Here is a 19,068-nt window from a genome sequence, read left to right as displayed (position 1 = left end):
ATTTGTTCTCCTTAACACAGTGAACTATAGTGTTTGTGTTTACTCATGTTGCAGAGCCATCTGCAAATTTATGCACATTATTGGGAAAATTATATTATATATTTTATTTTTTTCTCCTTAACACAGTGATTTCAAGTGATTGTGTTCACTTATGTTACAGAGTCCTTTGAAAATTTATTGATTTTATTTGTAATTTATTTATTTGTTATGGTGTACACCTTATGTGCTAATATCCAAATCACATTAATTTTGTGTGGTTTAGCGCCCTCTATCTCTCACATTCAACGTTCACAATTCAGTATTGTTTAATGAGGAGCAGCTTTTTTTAATTTTTATTTTTAAATTTATTATTTTTGGCGTGGAATTTCACCCTTTCACTGTCATGGCTGAATACTGGGCTGTTCTGACTGGCAAAGCTTTGGCACTTTCTGATGACAGTGAGTCTGCCAGTAAAGATGCCCATCATAGAGGGCAAAAAAAAGGCTTGGGCTTTAAATGTGTCAGATGTACACTTCTAGAATGTGTTTTTACTTCTAAAATTCTGCTGAGGCGACTTGTACCCAGACAATAAAGCTCAATATGTTCAATGAAATGCAAAAGCCTTTATATATCCATAGTGACCAATCAAAATATCTGAATGTGACTTCAATAACTTGCCAAAAATGGATGGCTAACTGGACACAGGACACTGTAAATCAGACAATAATTAAATAACTAAAATCTAAATGAATACAGCCAACTAAAGTAACAAATGCACAGAACAGAAAAAAAAAAGGATATTTGTGGTTATAAACACTTATTGGAATTTCTCGACAATTTTCTCAGTAAAAGCTTCTACACAATTATGTGTAAACACTGTGAACCGATATGTCCCAAAATCTGTACATACGCTTTTTTGAACAGCAGTGCTTAGGTGAACAATTTGCAGTAATAAAGCAACTGGGTTTAAATCTATTGTAGTCTGGGGAGAAAGTGGTCAATCGTGGCACATTTTATCTGTATAGTAAATTACCTGGAACATTATACCAATCAGCACCATTGGTGATTCCTTGAGGGAAATTGTCATTTGGATAGATCTCCTTACATGGACTACCAGTAAACATTTTATTATTTTCCTATAAAAAATAAAAATAAAAATAAATTAAAAAAGGTATTTCCATAAACAGGAAGCACAAGAAAACCAATATTTTCTAACAGAAAGGAGCAGAGTAAAGGAGAAGAATATATTTTCAATGCAGTAACAGCATCCACCCCACCACCCACCTCACATAAAAGGACAGAACAGGTTAGATCTCTTTTAAACATGATGTACATAAAGTGATAGCAAAGCTTTATTTCTATATAAAAATAACAAACATGTTCTACTTACCTGCTCTGTGTAATGGTTTTGCACAAGGCAGCCCTGACCCTCCTTTTCTCAGGTCCCTGCCAGAGCTCCAGGCTCCTACCATTGGCTGAGAGACCATAGCAAGCTGCATGCTATGTGGGCACTTGTGCGTGCCTGGTCCCGAATCCTGATCCGTGTCCCCATAAGACACACAGAGCAAGACTTGGTCCCATCCCCCTACTTCCTCGTCACTGGCTGTAATTGACATCAGCAAAAGCCAAAGACTCCTGCTGCCATGTCTGTGCCAATGAGGGTGAGAGCCTTGAGAACACAGTAAGGTAAAAAAAAACTTCTGCCTTTACAACCACTTTAAAAACGTATTGGTACAACAAAGTAATTATAAATACAGGCAGTCTCCAAGTTACAAACAAGATACGCTCTGTAGGTTTGATCCTAGGTTGATTTTGCATGCAAGTAGGAACAGCATAACTTCAGCCGAAAAAAATATATTTTTACGTTTTTTTAAAATAGCCTAGGGAAGGGTTAATACGCGTTCTCACTTGTCCCTGCGGTCTTCTGGGACCTGTGTGTTTCCCGGAAGACAGTGGGGGAGGACAGTGTAGGTGTAGGAAGTGGCGTAGGTCACTGCAGTGATCTATGCCAGGAAGTGGGAGCAAATACCTGCATTACACAGGCATCTGCTCCCTCCTCCCCCGAAAGGTGCCAAATGTGACACTGGAGGGGGGAGGGGGGTTAAAAAAAAGTGGAAGTTCCATTTTTGGGTGGAACTCCACTTTAAAAGGCGTGAATTTCCTGTCCTAGGGGAGGATTTCCTCCCACTTCCTGTTGTCTCCCTCCGTTTGCAAGTATGGGAGTCATATGCAAGTCAGATGTATGTAACTGCCTGTACCAAACCATTCAAAATATTGAAAATAAAATACAGTAAAACCTGGGATTGTGAGCATAATTCGTTCCGGAAACATGCTGGTAATCCAAAGCACTTGTATATTGAAGCAAATTTCCCCATAAGAAATAGTGCAAACTAGGATGATTTGTTCCACAACCATTTATTCATAAATCCTTCAGTTTATAATCCATATAAAAAGATTATAGCAATGTGCTAGGTTGTGTAACCATAAAATGTCCATCCAGCCTATACAAAAGGAATTAGAAGCAAAATCCATCAGAAGCTACAGGAGTATAAAAGAGAAGCGCCTCCAAGTGTAGTAATATGGTTACAGTTAATGAAGGTACAACATTTAGCAACTCACATTGATGATTAAAAGGAGGCACATCTATGTATGCAGGCATCTGGTGTAAAGCTGTCCACATAGACCAGGGGGTGCCCAAACTATTGAAGAGCGAGAGCCACTTAAGCGACTTGGCAACTGGTCGAGAGCCATAATAAGCGCAGAGCGCGGATGGCAGGTCCGTGTCTGCTCTGTATATGCCCACTTTACTTTTTTTTTATTTTTTGCGGATTGGAGGTAGGACATCTGCCACACCGTAGAGGTGAATAGAGGGTCCAATTGGGTCGGACTGACCGTGTGAAAGGGGCCCAAGGCTGCTTTCACACAGAAGCACTGCGGTTTACCGCCACCGCTGGTGCAACGCAGTGTACCTTTGGCTTTCCTGCACTTTGCAATAGACTTCTATTATATTCTGCAGGTTTGGTGCACTTTCAGAAAGCTCACCGAACTCGCAGGTATTAACAGAAGTCTATGGCTCAGTGCAGGTAACACGCAAGTGCACTGCTCTGCACTTGTGGATCAGTTTGAGAGCAGCCCAGTAACCACTGCAGAACAGATATGCCCACTTATACACTGTCATTTTTAGTAATAAAACTGACCTTTAATAACAGTATTCTATTCCATTCCATCCCAGAGCAGGATGTCGCAGGCCACATCAGAGGGCTCCGCAGACCACTGGTTGGGCACCCCTGACATAGACCATCCTCTGCACTGCCGGCTCTCACCGCTGTCAATCTGCCTTAGTGACCGGGAAGACTAACCTGCTGTACAGTGATCTAAAAGCGATGCTTGAAGCACCCGTGGAGCGCAGCGTGGAAGGGACGATGTCGATGGTGGTGTGGAGGACGGTCTATGTGGACAGATTAACCCTGGAAGCCTGCATACTTGGCTGTGCCCGTTTTAATCATCAACCATGCAAGTTGCTAAATGTTGTACCTTCATTAAATGTAACTGTACTGCTACACTTCAAGGCACCTCTCTATTTTATACTCATTTGTGACATGACGCTATTTGTATATCAAGTAAAAATTAGTCTGGGTCAGAGAATATATAATAAAAGGATAATAAGGCAAGGAGGCATTTCTTCATGACTGAGGAGAGATGGTGGTAGGATCCAGGTTGGCCCAAGCCAGATATTGGGGTGAGTAACAGAACAAGTGTTCCAGGTAAGTGAGAATTTTTTCTTCTTTCCCTATTTCCTGCGCCAACAAACATTCTAAGTACCTAATGGACATCTGTACCTTCCCTCCGTGAATGGGCAACTGAATTAGTCTCCATTTCCAGTAATGGGGGATGACTGTTGGCTGCAGCTAGAAAGTGTAGGAGAACAATATTTTTTAAAAGGAAAATAACTACCATTTACCTTCTCAGCAAATTGTGGCTAAACCTGAATACACTCTGCTGTTTTTACAACATTACAGAAGTGCTCTACTTCGATGTGCCTCACGAGGGTGCTACAGTAATGAATTTTCAACGGTTGGATCTAAATAATTCTACATTGAAATTTCAAATTACAGATTTATAGCTGGATTCAGAGATATCGCCGCATCTTTAAGTCGGCGTATCGTATTTACGCTACGCCGCCGCAAGTTAGATAGGCAAGTACTGTATTCACAAAGCACTTGCCTCCTTACTTACGGCGGCATAGCGTAAATGTGGCCGGCGTAAGCGCGCCTAATTCAAATGAGGATGGGGGGGCATGTTTTATGTAAATGAATGGTGACCCGACGTGATTGACGTTTTTTACGAACGGCGCATGCGCCGTCGGTGTACATATCCCAGTGTGCATTACTCCAAAGTATGCCGCAAGGACGTATTGGTTTCGACGTGAACGTAAATGACGTCCAGCCCCATTCACGGACGACTTGCGCAAACAACGTAAACATTTCTAATTTCGACGCGGGAACGACGGCCATACTTAACATTGACTAGGCCACCTAGGGGGCAGCTTTATCTTTACGCGGCGTAACTCTTACAGAAACAGCGTATCTTTACTGCGACGGGCGCACGTACGTTCGTGAATCGGCGTATCTAGGCATTTACATATTCTACTCCAAACTCAACGGAAGCGCCACCTAGCGGCCAGCCTAAATATTGCACCCTAAGATACGACAGCATAGGAGACTTACGCCACTAGTATCTTAGCCTAATTTAAGCGGATCTGGTTTCCGGAATACGCTTAAATTTAGGGCGGCGCAGATTCCGAGTTACGTCGGCGTATCTACTGATACGCCGGCATAACTCTTTATGAATCCAGCTATTAGACTATTACAGCTAACAGTGGTTGTGCTCCTTACTGTCTGTCCCTCCTGACTACAGCATTTATGTAATTGCAGTAAATGTGTACATTTTGGAAGAATTTTTAACCAAGAACATTGGTGCAAGTGCTTTAAAATGTTGGCGCACGATATTGGACAATAAAATAAATTGCTACATGTCACTTTATTAAAGAAGAAGTCCAGCCTGAGCTTTTTAGGCTGGGCTTCTCCTCTGGGTCACAAGAGTGCAATTTGTTTTGCACTCCTATGACCCGTTTTCAGCGGAGAGCAGTCTGAAGTCCGCTCTCCGCTGACGTCACGGTCATCAGTCGGGGCAGCGCGTCATCCCGACTTCCAAGTCTGGATCCACCAGCTGCCTTGATTGATGGCAGTCTCAGCGAGCCGCTGAGACGGCCGCTCCCCGCCCCTCCGCGCCGCACAGAGAGGTAGAGCAGAAGCGATGCTGACTGACAATCAGCATCGCTCTGCTTGGGGAGGAGTGAGAACCGAGCCATCGGCGGTGTTCGGTGGCACGGTTCTCAGTGCCGAAACGCAGAGGGACAGATGTAGCATCGGTCTAATGCTGCATCCACTGAGGCAAGTATGAATAGGTGGGGAAAAACCCCCCATACTTCTCTTTTAAAGCTGAGCTTCCCCCAAAAAGCGGGTACCCGGTTTCCCTTTCTGCTTGGATCACATAGGTGATCCAAGCAAAAAAGTTCTTCTGCCACCCTTTCAGAGGTCTAAAATACATGTTGCCATCTGTATCGTGTTACACCTATGTATATTTTATTTAACCCCAAAAAAATCAATTTTTTCCAACATGGAAAAATGTATTATATACTTTTTTTCCCCCATTTTGGATAGAGTAGGGTAAAACTGCAGTGATTTTATTTATTTATTTTTTGCCATTTATCAAGAAGTTAGTGAATGAAATTCCTACTTAGAGGGTTGTCACTGGAACAATTATACCCATTGCAAGATTTTCTTTCTATTCCTGTTCTGGTGCCAACTCAAATTTTGGATTTACCCTCACTTTCATTCCCAGGGACGTTGATAGACGAGAGAGACAGAGAGAGAGAGACAGAGACAGAGACAGAGACAGAGACAGAGACAGAGAGAGAGAGAGAGAATATATCTCCCTAACAGGAACACAAACCCGACATTGGCCCTAACCCCCTCACCCCTCTATCCAAATCAAAAAAAGTTTTGCTTTCAGTAATACTTTAAAAATTTTGATCTGGACGTTCTGTCAGCAAATATTTGATTTATATTATAAGCTCATGACAACCTCTGTCTATATGTCCCCTACGATGACCCTCCTACCCGTGATCTCTGAACACTTTAAATCTGAGAAAAATATTGTTCTCCTACACTTTCTAGCTGCAGCCAACGGTCATCCCCCATTACTGGAAATGGAGACTAATTCAGTTAGGGAAGGTACAGATGTCCATTAGGTACTTAGAATGTTTGTTGGCGCAGGAAACCGGGAAAGAAGAAAAAATTCTCATTTACCTGGAACACTTGTTCTGTTACTCATCCGAATATCTGGCTTGGGCCAACCTGGATCCTACCACCATCTCTCCTCAGTCATGAAGAAATGCCTCCTTGCCTTATCCCCCTCTCCTTTCTGTCTATATATAAGCTTTTTGTTTCTAGATTTTGCCCTTAGCCCTTTCTCTTTACTAGTCACCTATAGATGACCTCCCCTTTTTAAACACTCAAGTGTATTTGTTACTAGTGTACCCATTGACCACACTACGGTTTGACACCTATAATTTTCCACATCACATACAGTTAGTGATATACTTTCTACTGTCTTGGACTATTTAATACGTCAACATTTGCCCTTTTTTTTGTACAGCAGATTGACGAAGCTGCTCTTCAATGTCTATAAATACTCAGTGTCTTTACATTTGTATTGTAAAATTTTTACTAAAACAAGATAGAACAAAAAATTTGATCTGGTGATCGAATCTCTTTAACATAAACATGTTTTGAAAGAAATTGGGGATGCCACTGCTGAAGCCATTCTGAAAATGCCGATTAGCAGCCCCTACCTTCAGACTATGGAAACACTGCATTAAATGTTTAATCACAATACTATAGAATATTCTACAAGTAATAACAAAATAGAGCTGAAATCTTAATTTTGTAAAAGTATGTTAAAATAACGAATAAAAGGAAAGGCAGGCTGAGAGCATAACGGAAGATGATATTGTTCACCACATTTATCCCCTGGGCTCACATATCATAGCATATCTTCAGCAGACACAGCGGCATAGCAGCTGCTAGGGGCTCACACAGAGCTTTGTCTCTCTAAGCTCACCTTGGAATAGGATAGTGCCAGTTGTTGGAACACAGCATCATCTGGGGATTTACTGTACATAGACAAGCCTTTCTCGTCATCATCAAATGGATAATTAACCACAAGGGAACCTGCAGACATAAGTCCACAATTAGAAAATGCATGCATATACAGAAATTACATTTGGCACAGCCAGATTTATCATTTAAATATATAAAAATAAAATAATATGAAGCTTATTAAAAAGCTACACCTCCTGAAACATTAGGGAATATTTGAGTCTCTTAAAGGAATAAGCTCAGGTACAGAGATATAATGGCACTCACAGCAAATTACTAGGCCTAAATTAACCAAAAATTGTCTGTTGGTGCCAATCTCCTATTCGGTTTAGTGGCGTTTTTCACCACTGAGTGAAGGACACGACTGTTAATGATTGGAGTTTCCAAATGGGGGTCATTATTTTGGAATAGCACAACACTGGACTTCATCTGAATTCATGTCTTCCAGTTCCAGGCAGGAAGGTGGAAATTCAGGGGATACTTAAGCCTCGTACACACGATAGGTTAACCAGAGGACAACGGTCTGAAGGACCGTTGTCATAGGTTAACCGATGAAGCTCACTGATGGTGCGTCATGCCTACACAGGTTAAATAACCGATCGTGTCAGAACGCAGTGACGTAAAACACAACGACGTGCTGAAAAAAAATGAAGTTCAATGCTTCCAAGAATGCGTCGACTTGATTCTGAGCATGCGTGGATTTTTAACCGATGGTCGTGCCTACCAACGATCGGTTTCGACCTATCGGTTAGGAATACATAGGTTAATTTTAAAGCAAGTTGGCTTTTTTTAACCTATGGTTAAATAACCTATGGGGCCCACACACGATCGGTTTTGACCGATGAAAACGGTCCTTCAGACCGTTGTCCTCTGGTTAACCTATCGTGTGTACGAGGCTTTACCGTACTACTACTGGGAAGGGTCAGATGCAGGGGTGAGTTTTTCCCACTATCCTGAATAAACCTTTAAAATTTATATGGTCCACCACTCAGATCTCCTCCATAGGACCACATATAGAATCTGCATGGTGCTCCCTTTAATGGCTGCTGGAATTACATTCATCTTGGAAATAAATGCAGTAGCCATTCAATTCAGGGAGATGCAGCTTTGTGCTGAACACGATAGTGACTGAATTGGTGGGCGCTAGGGTACATGATCTTGATTTTACTGATCTTCCCTGAGCTGTACAATGTAAAAATGTTAAGGAGGATTCCAGGATGTTGCAAAGCACTAAACTTATAAAGAGGCTGAATATTTTTGGCTGACTACAGCAAATGCTTTTAACATGGAAAAGCGTTTATACCAAGGTTATTTGAAGTTCACAAGAAAATGCATGAAAAGAAGAATATTTACAGGAAATGCTTTCAGGACATGAAATTTTGATACTTCTGAGGATAATGAATTAAATTGGTTATAAACCCTTGTAATGACAAATTAACAAAGCTTATGCTACCATACTGTGTACTTGCTGTGATACAAAGCACCTAGCGTGATTTACGCCTGCCCTCTTATTTCTCTGAAATCTGCATAAGTCACTATGCTGACACAAATAAATCCTGAGAGGGTCCCACCATCCCAACCAGCACACCGCAGGTGATTGACAGCCTCAGCAAACGGTGGAGAAGTGTGTAATCTGTGTCTCAGATTACACTCAGCTCCATGCTCATGTCAGGGGTCTCCAAACTTCCTAAACAAAGGGCCAGGTTTGTGTTCAAACTAGGGCTGCACTGTGGCCAGCAGGAGTGGAAAATGTCCCCTCTTTACTGGTGGGAGCAACAGTGCCCCATCGTTGGTGCCAGCGGGAGCAACAGTGCCCCATCGTTGGTGCCAGCGGGAGCAACAGTGCCCCATCGTTGGTGCCAGCGGGAGCAACAGTGCCCCATCGTTGGTGCCAGCGGGAGCAACAGTGCCCCATCGTTGGTGCCAGCGGGAGCAACAGTGCCCCATCGTTGGTGCCAGCGGGAGCAACAGTGCCCCACACATTTGAGCCAATAAATTTCTGAATCTTATTGATAACCTATTGCTCCCTCCCTCAAATGCAATGACTGTATTCTACCTATATTACAGCTTTTGAGCTTTTCTACTGCTGACTGGAAGACCATGTACATGCTACACATAGGTTTTATCCACTTGCCGACCGCCGCATGTATATGTACGTCCACAGAATGGCACGTACAGGCAAATGGGCATACATGTACGTCCTTGCCTTCTAGCGGGTGGGGGGTCCGATCGGGTCCCCCCCCCCGCTACATGCGGCGGTCGGGTTCCCTCGGGGAGCGATCCGGGACGACGGCATGGCTATTTGTTTATAGCCGCTCCGTCGCGATCGCTCCCCGGAGTTGAAGAACGGGGAGAGCCGTGTGTAAACACGGCTTCCCCGTGCTTCACTGTGGCGGCGTATCGATTGAGTGATCCCTTATATAAGGGAGACTCGATCGATGACGTCAGTCCTACAGCCACACCCCCCTACAGTTGTAAACACACACTCCTACACTCCTAACGCGCCCCCTGTGGTTAACTCCCAAACTGCAACTGTCATTTTCACAATAAACAATGCAATTTAAATGCATTTTTTGCTGTGAAAATGACAATGGTCCCAAAAATGTGTCAAAATTGTCCCAAGTGTCCGCCATAATGTCGCAGTCACGGAAAAAAATCGCTGATCGCCGCCATTAGTAGTAAAAAAAAAAAAAAAAATAATAAAAATGCAATAAAACTATCCCCTATTTTGTAAACGCTATAAATTTTGCGCAAACCAATCGATAAACGCTTATTGCGATTTTTTTTACTAAAAATAGGTCGAAGAATACGTATCGGCCTAAACTGAGGGGGAAAAACATTTTTAGATATGTTTTTGGGCGATATTTATTATAACAAAAAGTAAAAGATATTGCATTTTTTTCAAAATTGTCGCTCTATTTTTGTTTATAGCGCAAAAAATAAAAACCGCAGAGGTGATCAAATACCACCAAAAGAAAGCTCTATTTGTGAGGAAAAAAGGACGCCAATTTTGTTTGGGAGCCACGTCGCACGACCGCGCAATTGTCTGTTAAAGCGACGCAGTGCCGAAACGCAAAACCTGGCCTGGGCATTTAGCTGCCTAAAGGTCCGGGGCTTAAGTGGTTAAGCAGCTAGTGCCATTACACAGCCTATTACAGTGGTAGTTCCATCATTGGAGTTATGAACAAGTATAGCTTTTTGCCTTGGGATTCTGTTAACAAAGCTGACCAAACTGAAATTATACAATAGAGATACGGTTCAACATAGTGAATACCCAACATAAAAAATTGTTAGACCAATATTGCTTTACTGAGAATTCCAGGACACAACTGGTGAATATCCATCACACTGTAAAAGAGTGTAGAGAGTGGATATAGCTATTAGAACTAGCTGTACAAGACAAACATACAGTACCTCCATGGAGATTAGCAGAGAGAACAAACGGGTAATTCTTTAACCAACTCATTACAGCCAGTGTCTCCAGTTGTGGAGGGTCCATGATCTGGAAAAACTGGTCTGGGAAATTACGATTAAGATCGTAATTGTTGCTGTTGTTCCGGCCGATTATTCCATCACTGTCCCCTGAAGGAAAAAAAAAAAAGAAAGAAAGAAAAGAATGCTACTTTGTACAGTTTTAACTTGTGAATCCACATTAGCTTTAACTGTTTAAGCATATTAAGGAGAAGAAAAAAAAAAAAAATAGAAAGTTTGAAAAGTTTATGAAACACATCACACAGCCTAAGCACTATCAAAGATAAGAAAGAGAAAAGAGCATTCTCAGATTATTCAATAAAGCAGCACAAGGGGTTATCCGCTTGTGTAAAAAGCTATAACCCGCAGCAATTAGATTTCAGTTTTTTCCAGTATGGCCGGCCAACGTAGATTTCTATGGTTTCCTGACTTGTGAACATTGCTCATGGCTTATCTGGATAAACCTGTATGCACAAGAAGGATTAAAGGCTAAGTCCACCTTTAAAAAAAAATAAAACACACATAGGTTTTGCAGAAAAAAAAAAAAAATATGCATTTATTATTATTCTTTGATTTTTAACAGGAGCCTGCAGAGTATTGCACCCACAATCAGTGGATTGCGGATGCAAAATCAGGCTTCTGTAAACACTTCCTCCAGCTCCCTGTCCATACCTCTGTATAGGCTTTTAATTGCAAAGCTGTAGGAAAATTCAATGCAACGAATATCACACTTATAGTCTATTACAGTGGCGGCTGGTGAAGTTTTAGGATGGGGGGTGCAAGACCCCACCCCTCCATGTGTGGCCCCTCCCACTTCTCATAAGCCACACCTCTTCTAGAATTCACTCACTCCGTCCCGTGTATTCCACTTGCTTCCACTCATAGTATCAGGAGTATATAGCCACAGCATCACAGGACAGAGTATATAGCCCCAGCATCACAGGACAGAGTATATAGCCCCAGCATCACAGGACAGAGTATATAGCCCCAGCATCACAGGACAGAGTATATAGCTGATCATGAAGTTGGCCCATCAGAATGCAGTTCGCATTCACAAAAACACGCTCTTCATTTAGGCTCCGTTTCCACTTGAGCAACTTGTCCTGTGACTTAGGACTTCAAAGTTGCATGACAAGTCATTCCCCATGATTTCCAATGAGAACCGTTCATATCTGCCGCAGAACTCCAGATGCTACAAAAAGTTAATAAGGGGGGGGATTAGGGGTTGGGTTAGTGGTTGCCCCCGCTGCTGCCACCTAACTCCTAATGTTCAATGGGGGGGAAGGCATCGCGAGCTTCAGCTTACCTCTTTGAAGATCCACTCAGGCAGTGCATTCCACAGAGCTGCCAAGTGCCGACGTCACTTCCTGTACTTCGAGTGACATCGGAACTAGAACAGAAAGCACCACCCATTTCCTAGGGCGGTGAAAAAACGTATATGCAGTGTGCACCTGCCCGGCCGGAAGCTGTGGCACAATCGACTGCGCCACAAAGGCTGTTTTTTGCTGCAAATGAAGCGCCTCGGCTGCAATCTCGTAATTGCATAGACGTGGCGCTTCCCATATTGCACTGCGCCCGGACACATTTTTTTTTTCTTAAAAGGGACATGTTTAAATATATATGGACGGGCCGCCACTGGTCTATTAAGGACTACAAGTCCATCTGCCACGGTGGAAGATGGGGCATGTAGTTCATTCATAGATGTCTGAATGAATGATGTGGTCGTGCGAGTGGAGTCCTGCACAGCCACTTCAAACTAAGTCATGTAGATTGGGTTTGGGGCGTGGGGGCGGGGAGAATTTGCACCATGTTACACCGAATTATGGGTGCAACATGGTGCAAAAGGTCAACTTAGCCTTTTTTGCACACTTTCTTCAACAAATCTAAAATGACACTGGGGGAGACTTTACTAAGATTAGAGGAGACAGAATCTGGAGCAGCTGTGCATACAAACCAATCCACTTTAATGTTCAACTTAAGCTAGAAGCTGACTGGTTGCCATGCAGAGCTGCTCCAGATTCTGTCTGCTCGGGTCATAGTGAATTCCCCTCGGGAGCTGCGGTGGCTCAACGCGATTGGCACTGCGCTGACAAGCCTTTCACCTCTGCAGCTAGGGGTTCGGATCCCGGTCTCGGCTACATGTGAATTGAGTTTGGTGGTCTCAGCCCGGCTCCCGGTGGGTGTACTATGCGAGGTAAGCCTGCGCTTAGTACGCCCACCCCCCCCCACAAAAACCTCCACACTTACACGCACTTGAAATTGGGTTAACATGCACGCACTTTGACCACGCGGTCTCTAAAAAGAGAGGCGAAGGACTAATGGGGCTGGTTGAGCGGGCTAGATCCTCTCACTCCCTTATAGGGAGTCCCTCTGCCCCGTTGGGCTTCAAAGCGGAGCAGGTAGGGTGGGCTGTGTGGGAGGACCCCCTCACACACCCGCCATTGCCACCCGGGGCATGGAGAAAGATGGCAGATTGCCTCTGGGGGAGGCCTGCCTACTCCCAACTCCTGCAGTCCGGCTCCTCTCTCGAGTACACGCACAAAATACACTTTAAAAAAAAATAAAAAATAAAAAAAATAGTGAATTCCCCTCACTGTAAGTTAGCAAAAGGTGTCTGAAAGAATGTTGTCCCACGCAACAGAATGGCTTTTTAATCCCATGGCGCCAGCCGCACGCAAATATGCAGCCTTTCAGCGTGTGGGCCTTGACGCCGAACGGCCACATATTTGCGTGCATCAGTGCAAACAGCTGTGCTGAGCGCGCGTGCACCCTGCACACTCCAGGCACAATTGTCGGCAGCCAACGGAAAGCTCCCAATCGCTACTTGCAATCTGGAGCTTTCCAATCATGTGACCACTGACAGACAATCACATGATCCTAAACCCTGTTTGGTTGATCTGTGCAGTGAGGCGTTTGTATCCAAGTTCTGCTGGGAAAAAGTGCGAGGAAAATGGCTTAAAAGTATTTCTACCTTTGCAGCCAAATTGGGATAACACCTACTTTATATTTGTTACATGTTTTTCACATAGCGTAAGGCCCCTTTTAGACGTGCGGACCGTATGTCCACTTTTTCATCCATCCGTTTGCGGATGAAAAAGGGACATACATTGGTCCCTATGTGATTGCGAGTGTCAGCGGATAAACATCCGCTGACACCCGTAATAACCCGCCTCCGCAAAGATCCGATTTTGCAGACGGAAGAATGTCCTATTTTTTCTTCCGTCTGCGGATCGGATGAACACGGACACACGGTCAGTGTTCATCTCATCCCCCCATAAGGGAAAGCGGAGAAAAGACAGGGCGGTCCCTGCACAGTGTGCGGAGACCGCCCTGTCATCCGATGGCTCAACGGGGATATACGGAGCGATCCCCGCTGAGCTTACGGACACACGGAGGCGGATCATTACTGATCCGCCCCGTGTGAAAGGGCCCTAAAAGAAAAAAGAAAAATTGCTTTTGATTTTTACTTGCTTCAAAATCCTACCTGTGTTTCCCTGTACAGGGAGAGAAAGCAACATCTACCAATCTTTATTACAGGAAGTTCCTGCACAGAGGCAGTTTCACACTGGATTACTGCACAGATCTGGAAGGAATGTTGCAAAGTACACCAAGATACAACTAAAAATACACGTGCCTCTTGTAATAAGACAATCTTATGCTGTAGCTCAGCTTTAAACAAATGAGAGATCATTGGCGGATCAAGTGTCAGGATCAGGAGCTATTTGCAGATCTCTACCATAAGAAAACTGAACCCTATCAGGTCAAATGGTCTTGTCTGTATAAGAAAAAAAGGTTGATTTGTGACATTCATCTTGTACTGATGTGCACTGTACAAGTTCTAGAGGGATTCTATAGTAGAAAGGTAATAATGGTAGCATAACGATGACTAAACGCATATAGCTGTCATTCCAGAAATACTGCATCAGCAATAAAAAAAAAAAACTATTTAAAAAAAAAAAAAAAAAAATTTGTTATAAAAGTTCCAAATATCTGTAAGAAGTTCAAGAATTACCTTCATGGGCTTTCTCGTAGCCATCAGGGTTCATGGAGGGCATAATGTGGATCCTGGTGGTACGGATCAGATGAGTGACCTCAGGGTCAGTCCCATAGTTCTTGCAGAGATATTCAATAAGATTTAATAGCAGCTCCCGTCCTACAACTTCATTACCATGCATGTTGCCAATGTACTTAAACTCAGGCTCACCTGCAAAATGAAAGTCACAGACTTCAGTAAACACATTAACAGGTTTCCAAGTATATTTTAAGTCAGTATTATGACATTACATGTAACGGTGCAACAGAAGACACATTAGGTACATGTTACATTGGATCCTTACAATACTGATGTGAATTAAATCTTTTACCATTTTATCTTCCTTCAACTACAGGTCAAAGGAAAGAAAATTGCACTATGTATGGCCAGCCCAAATTACATTGTTTCTGGTTTTCAGCAACATTTTGGGTGTTTTTTTGTTAATAGAGACCACAAAGTCTAGGTTATCAAGCATGAGACAAATAAAAAATAAAATCATGACACATAAAAAGAAAAAAGACACAAGAAAAATTATATTCAGTTCCCCACTGCTCTCATATCTTATAAGCAAAGTTCACCTTTAAAGTGGTTGTAAAACCCTCATATACCCAGAAAAGTAACTGGCCTCAGGTGACACAAAGATGAAACGCATCCTCCTACATAAGTTATACTTGTTTATATGCAGGCATCTCTCATCTATGGCTGTTCAAAGTGCTGAATTTATACAGATAGCCTGAGCTTCAGAAAGCAGAGGGCAGGGAGCTGAAATTACACTCTGCAGAGCTCAGTGAGAGCTGACTGGAGGGAAGGAACATACCCCACAGCTAGCCTGAGCTTCAGAAAGCAGAGGGCAGGGAGCTGAAATTACACTCTGCAGAGCTCAGTGAGAGCTGACTGGAGGGAAGGAACATACCCCCTTAACACAGCACACAGGAACAGAGCTGAGCTCAAACACAGGCTGTGTGGTGGAGCTCTCTCCCGTCACCTTTTTTTCTCTTGGTGTCAAGAAAACTTGTCTGAAAAGACCTATGCTGACAGAGGAAGGATGTACCAGACATAAATAAGACTTAGCGCTCCGAATTGAGACAAGTACACACTATAGAGCAGGGATATGCAATTAGCGGACCTTCAGCTGTTGCAAAACTACAAGTCCCATCATGCCTCTGCCTCTGGGTGCCATGTTGTGGCTGTCAGTGTCTTGCTATGCCTCATGGGAATTGTAGTTCTGCAACAGCTGGAGGTCCGCTAATTTCATATCCCTGTTATAGAGCAATGTGATTTCATCATACTTCATGTCTGAGGTTTACAACCACTTTAAAGAAAAAAATTATTAATTTGCAGGGGGAAAAAAAAAAATGTGCATTTAATATGGTTTGCCACAGAAGCCTACAAACCATTGCACCGGAGATCAGTGAATCAAAGGTGCAATGTCAGGCTCCTGCACACTCACCCTATAGCTTTTTGCCCGTACCTCCTTATCAACTTTCAGTTAGAAATAAGGATTTTTTCCCTCAAAAAATAGGTGCTGGAACTGAACCACAAACCCCCCCAAAAACTCTCCCCCAACACACATCTCACAAACAGTAGGAGGGTCTTAAAGGGGCATTAAATACCAATATTGCATTACATACAGCATAGGTGTGCGCAGCCCATTGCATTAGGGTGTGCACCCCAAATCTCCAAACACATACTACTGATCACCCACTCATCCTAAAACATCCCTGCAGCAACACCCAGGGGTAGAGAAGAATAGAGAAGCCAGCAGGCGCTGCAAGGGGAAGGAGGGGGGGGGAACTTAGGCAGGAGGGGGAATCTGTGCTGCACAGGGTGATTAGAGTGTGCCTGGGCACACCTGGCACACCATGTGCGCACAGCTATGACTTAGAGAGTGCAGAGTTCAGGAGGGTTGCACACAGAGTGCAGAGCAGTCAATTGTAAAACAGAGAAACCAGACTTCTGTGCTTACAAGTAATTGTGATGAGCAGGCACCAAAGGGTCTTAGCCAGAGGTGGTGTAACATAGTTCCACCTGAAAAAAAGCCCTGGTTAGAAAGCTGGAGGAAGTGTCAATGGACTAAAAGAACACTAATCAATGCACACATTGAGAACTACGAGTCATCCCTGTGGTAAGAGATGGGGCAGATCTCTCTGAATGAATGATGCGGATGTGGAAATCGAGTCCCACACAGCCCCACCAATGATAAATATGACAGCTGCTGAAGGGGGAAGGTTGGAACATATTACATGTTATACCCCTAAATATGGGGTATACCACGTGTAACATGTGCTAAAAGATTAACATCCTTTGAGAAAAGACGAGCTAGCACAGACATATCATTACCTATAGGGTATAGTTCTCATTCATAAACATACTATGTGAATTCTTTGAGTAGAGCTGGCTTTAAAACAACAAGTTACATGCTTACTTTTCTGCCTGTAGGGTAAAGGGAAAAGGACTTACAAGGAAGTGTCTGAAATAAACAAAAAACATTTCAAACCTAAAGCGGCTATAAATACTGCAGCTGCTGACTTTTAAAACAAGGACACTTGCCTGTCCAGGGCGCCCGCGATGTCCTCATCTGAAGCCAACCGGTCCCTCGGCTCCCAGGTGGAGGCGCAGGCATCTTCAGTAAGGGAATCGGGGAGTGAAGCCTTGCGGGTTCACAGCCTTGTTCTCTACTGCGCATTCGCGAGTTGCGCTGTGCGTCCTGCCTGGTCCCTGCTGTCTTCTGGGAAGTGTGCGTCTCCCAGAAGACAGCGGGGGCGGCTTAGGAGGGGCCGGACATGGCGTGGATCCATCGCTGGAAGTGGGAGCAAATACCTGTATTAGACAGGGGGGGGGGGGAGCGGAAGTTTCATTTTTGGGTGGAACTCCGCTTTAAACCAGCCACATGGTTACAAAAGTCCAATTCAGAAAGGTTACATACCAAACTGCTTACGGCAACACCTTCCATGACATGTGGTGGGCAGGAAGCCATTATGCAAATTCATCCCAACTCAATGTTTCATGCTTAGCAAGGTCGGCTATAACATTTTACTCCAATGAGTAGTTTCAAACTTAACTTCAAAACTGCAAAAAAAACAACCTTAACCTCCTTGTTTTGAAGCATAAAGTATGATAGAAATGATCCAATTCACAAAGCTTGCCGAGGATCGTATCCTCTGCAGTACAGAAAATCCAGATCAAATACAAATGTACCAGTTGCTCACTGATACAGGCTACAACAAGTAGTATGAACAAAGACAAGGGATTAATTGCACATAGTTTAGAGAATGGAAAATTCTCTGGTGACTGTATTTTGGACTTGGTTTCTGGCATGGCTTTAGACAAAAAAGTTACCTGGCTCATGGACGGTTGGGTTATCTGATATTGCCATCACATACAGCTCCCGTGAGTCCACAGATTTGCCAGCAGAGTACAGATAAGTAATGCTGGCATATTCACTGTTGTACTTTCTCAGGAAGATCTCCATGTCAGAATAGTGGTGGTGGCGAAAGTCCTCAGGCTGGAAGGATTTCTGAACTTGATGGTTGTCCTCAGGTTTCACAGTGACTGGTGGCTCTGTGGCAGGTGCAGGGGTGCCAGTACTGTCTGGCAAGTTATTGGGGGGTGAAACAGAAACAGTTGGATGAAGCTGGAAATCAAGCACAGTTGCTGGTCCCTCTTTAACTTCAACATTACATATAGTTTGTGGTATGTACCTAGGGAAGGGAAGGTATAAACAAAAGTCTCAGTAAATTATACATGCCCAACATTTATAGGGGTAGGTTATTGTTATTAAAAGTAAGAATTATTTTGCTTTAGGTGGTGCAGACTTGGTTTTACCCAAATGTCAAAGATGTTAAAGCAGGGGTGCTCAATCCGTGGCCCACAGAGCCCTCTGATGTGGCCTGTGACCTCAAACTAGGGAAGCGCATGCCCATGCTTTGGGATGGTGGGTGAGCAAGCTCAGATTGCGGTCAACGGTTTGCTGACCCGCCTCCCCAGATCATCACATGGAGCCAGCAGTAGGGATGAGCTTCGAGTTCGAGTCGAACTCATGTTCGAGTCGAACTCATGTTCGACTCGAACATTGCCTGTTCGGCGAACAAACAATTTGGGGTGTTCGCTGCAAATTCGAAAACCTGCAGAACACCCTGTGAAAGTCTATGGGAGAAATCTAAAGTGCTAATTTTAAAGGTGAATATGCAAGTTATTGTCCTAAAAAGTGTTTGGGGACCTGGGTCCTGCCCCGGGGACATGCATCAATGCAAAAAAAAGTTTTAAAAAAACGGCCCTTTCTTCAGAAGCAGTGAATTTAATAATGCTTAAAGTGAAACATTCCTTTAAATTTCGTACCTGGGAAGGGGGGGGGGGGGAGGT

At 43.6% G+C, this 19,068-nt stretch overlaps 1 protein-coding gene across 1 annotated transcript in view; it reads right to left on the bottom strand.

The window, feature by feature from the left end:
* Positions 1–19,068, bottom strand: part of CPD (carboxypeptidase D) — a 131,746-nt gene that overhangs the window by 43,671 nt on the left and 69,007 nt on the right. The window contains exons 5-9 of the mRNA XM_040338577.1: positions 18,046–18,407; positions 14,686–14,877; positions 10,617–10,784; positions 7,165–7,274; positions 1,013–1,115 (exon numbers count right to left, since the gene is read on the bottom strand). Coding sequence (XP_040194511.1) covers positions 1,013–1,115; positions 7,165–7,274; positions 10,617–10,784; positions 14,686–14,877; positions 18,046–18,407 — 935 coding nt within the window. The remainder of the gene's footprint in view (positions 1–1,012; positions 1,116–7,164; positions 7,275–10,616; positions 10,785–14,685; positions 14,878–18,045; positions 18,408–19,068) is intronic.

This window comes from Rana temporaria, chromosome 2 (genome assembly GCF_905171775.1).
Source record: "Rana temporaria chromosome 2, aRanTem1.1, whole genome shotgun sequence".
NCBI lineage: Eukaryota > Metazoa > Chordata > Amphibia > Anura > Ranidae > Rana > Rana temporaria.
This window is presented reverse-complemented; position numbering and strand designations above follow the sequence as displayed.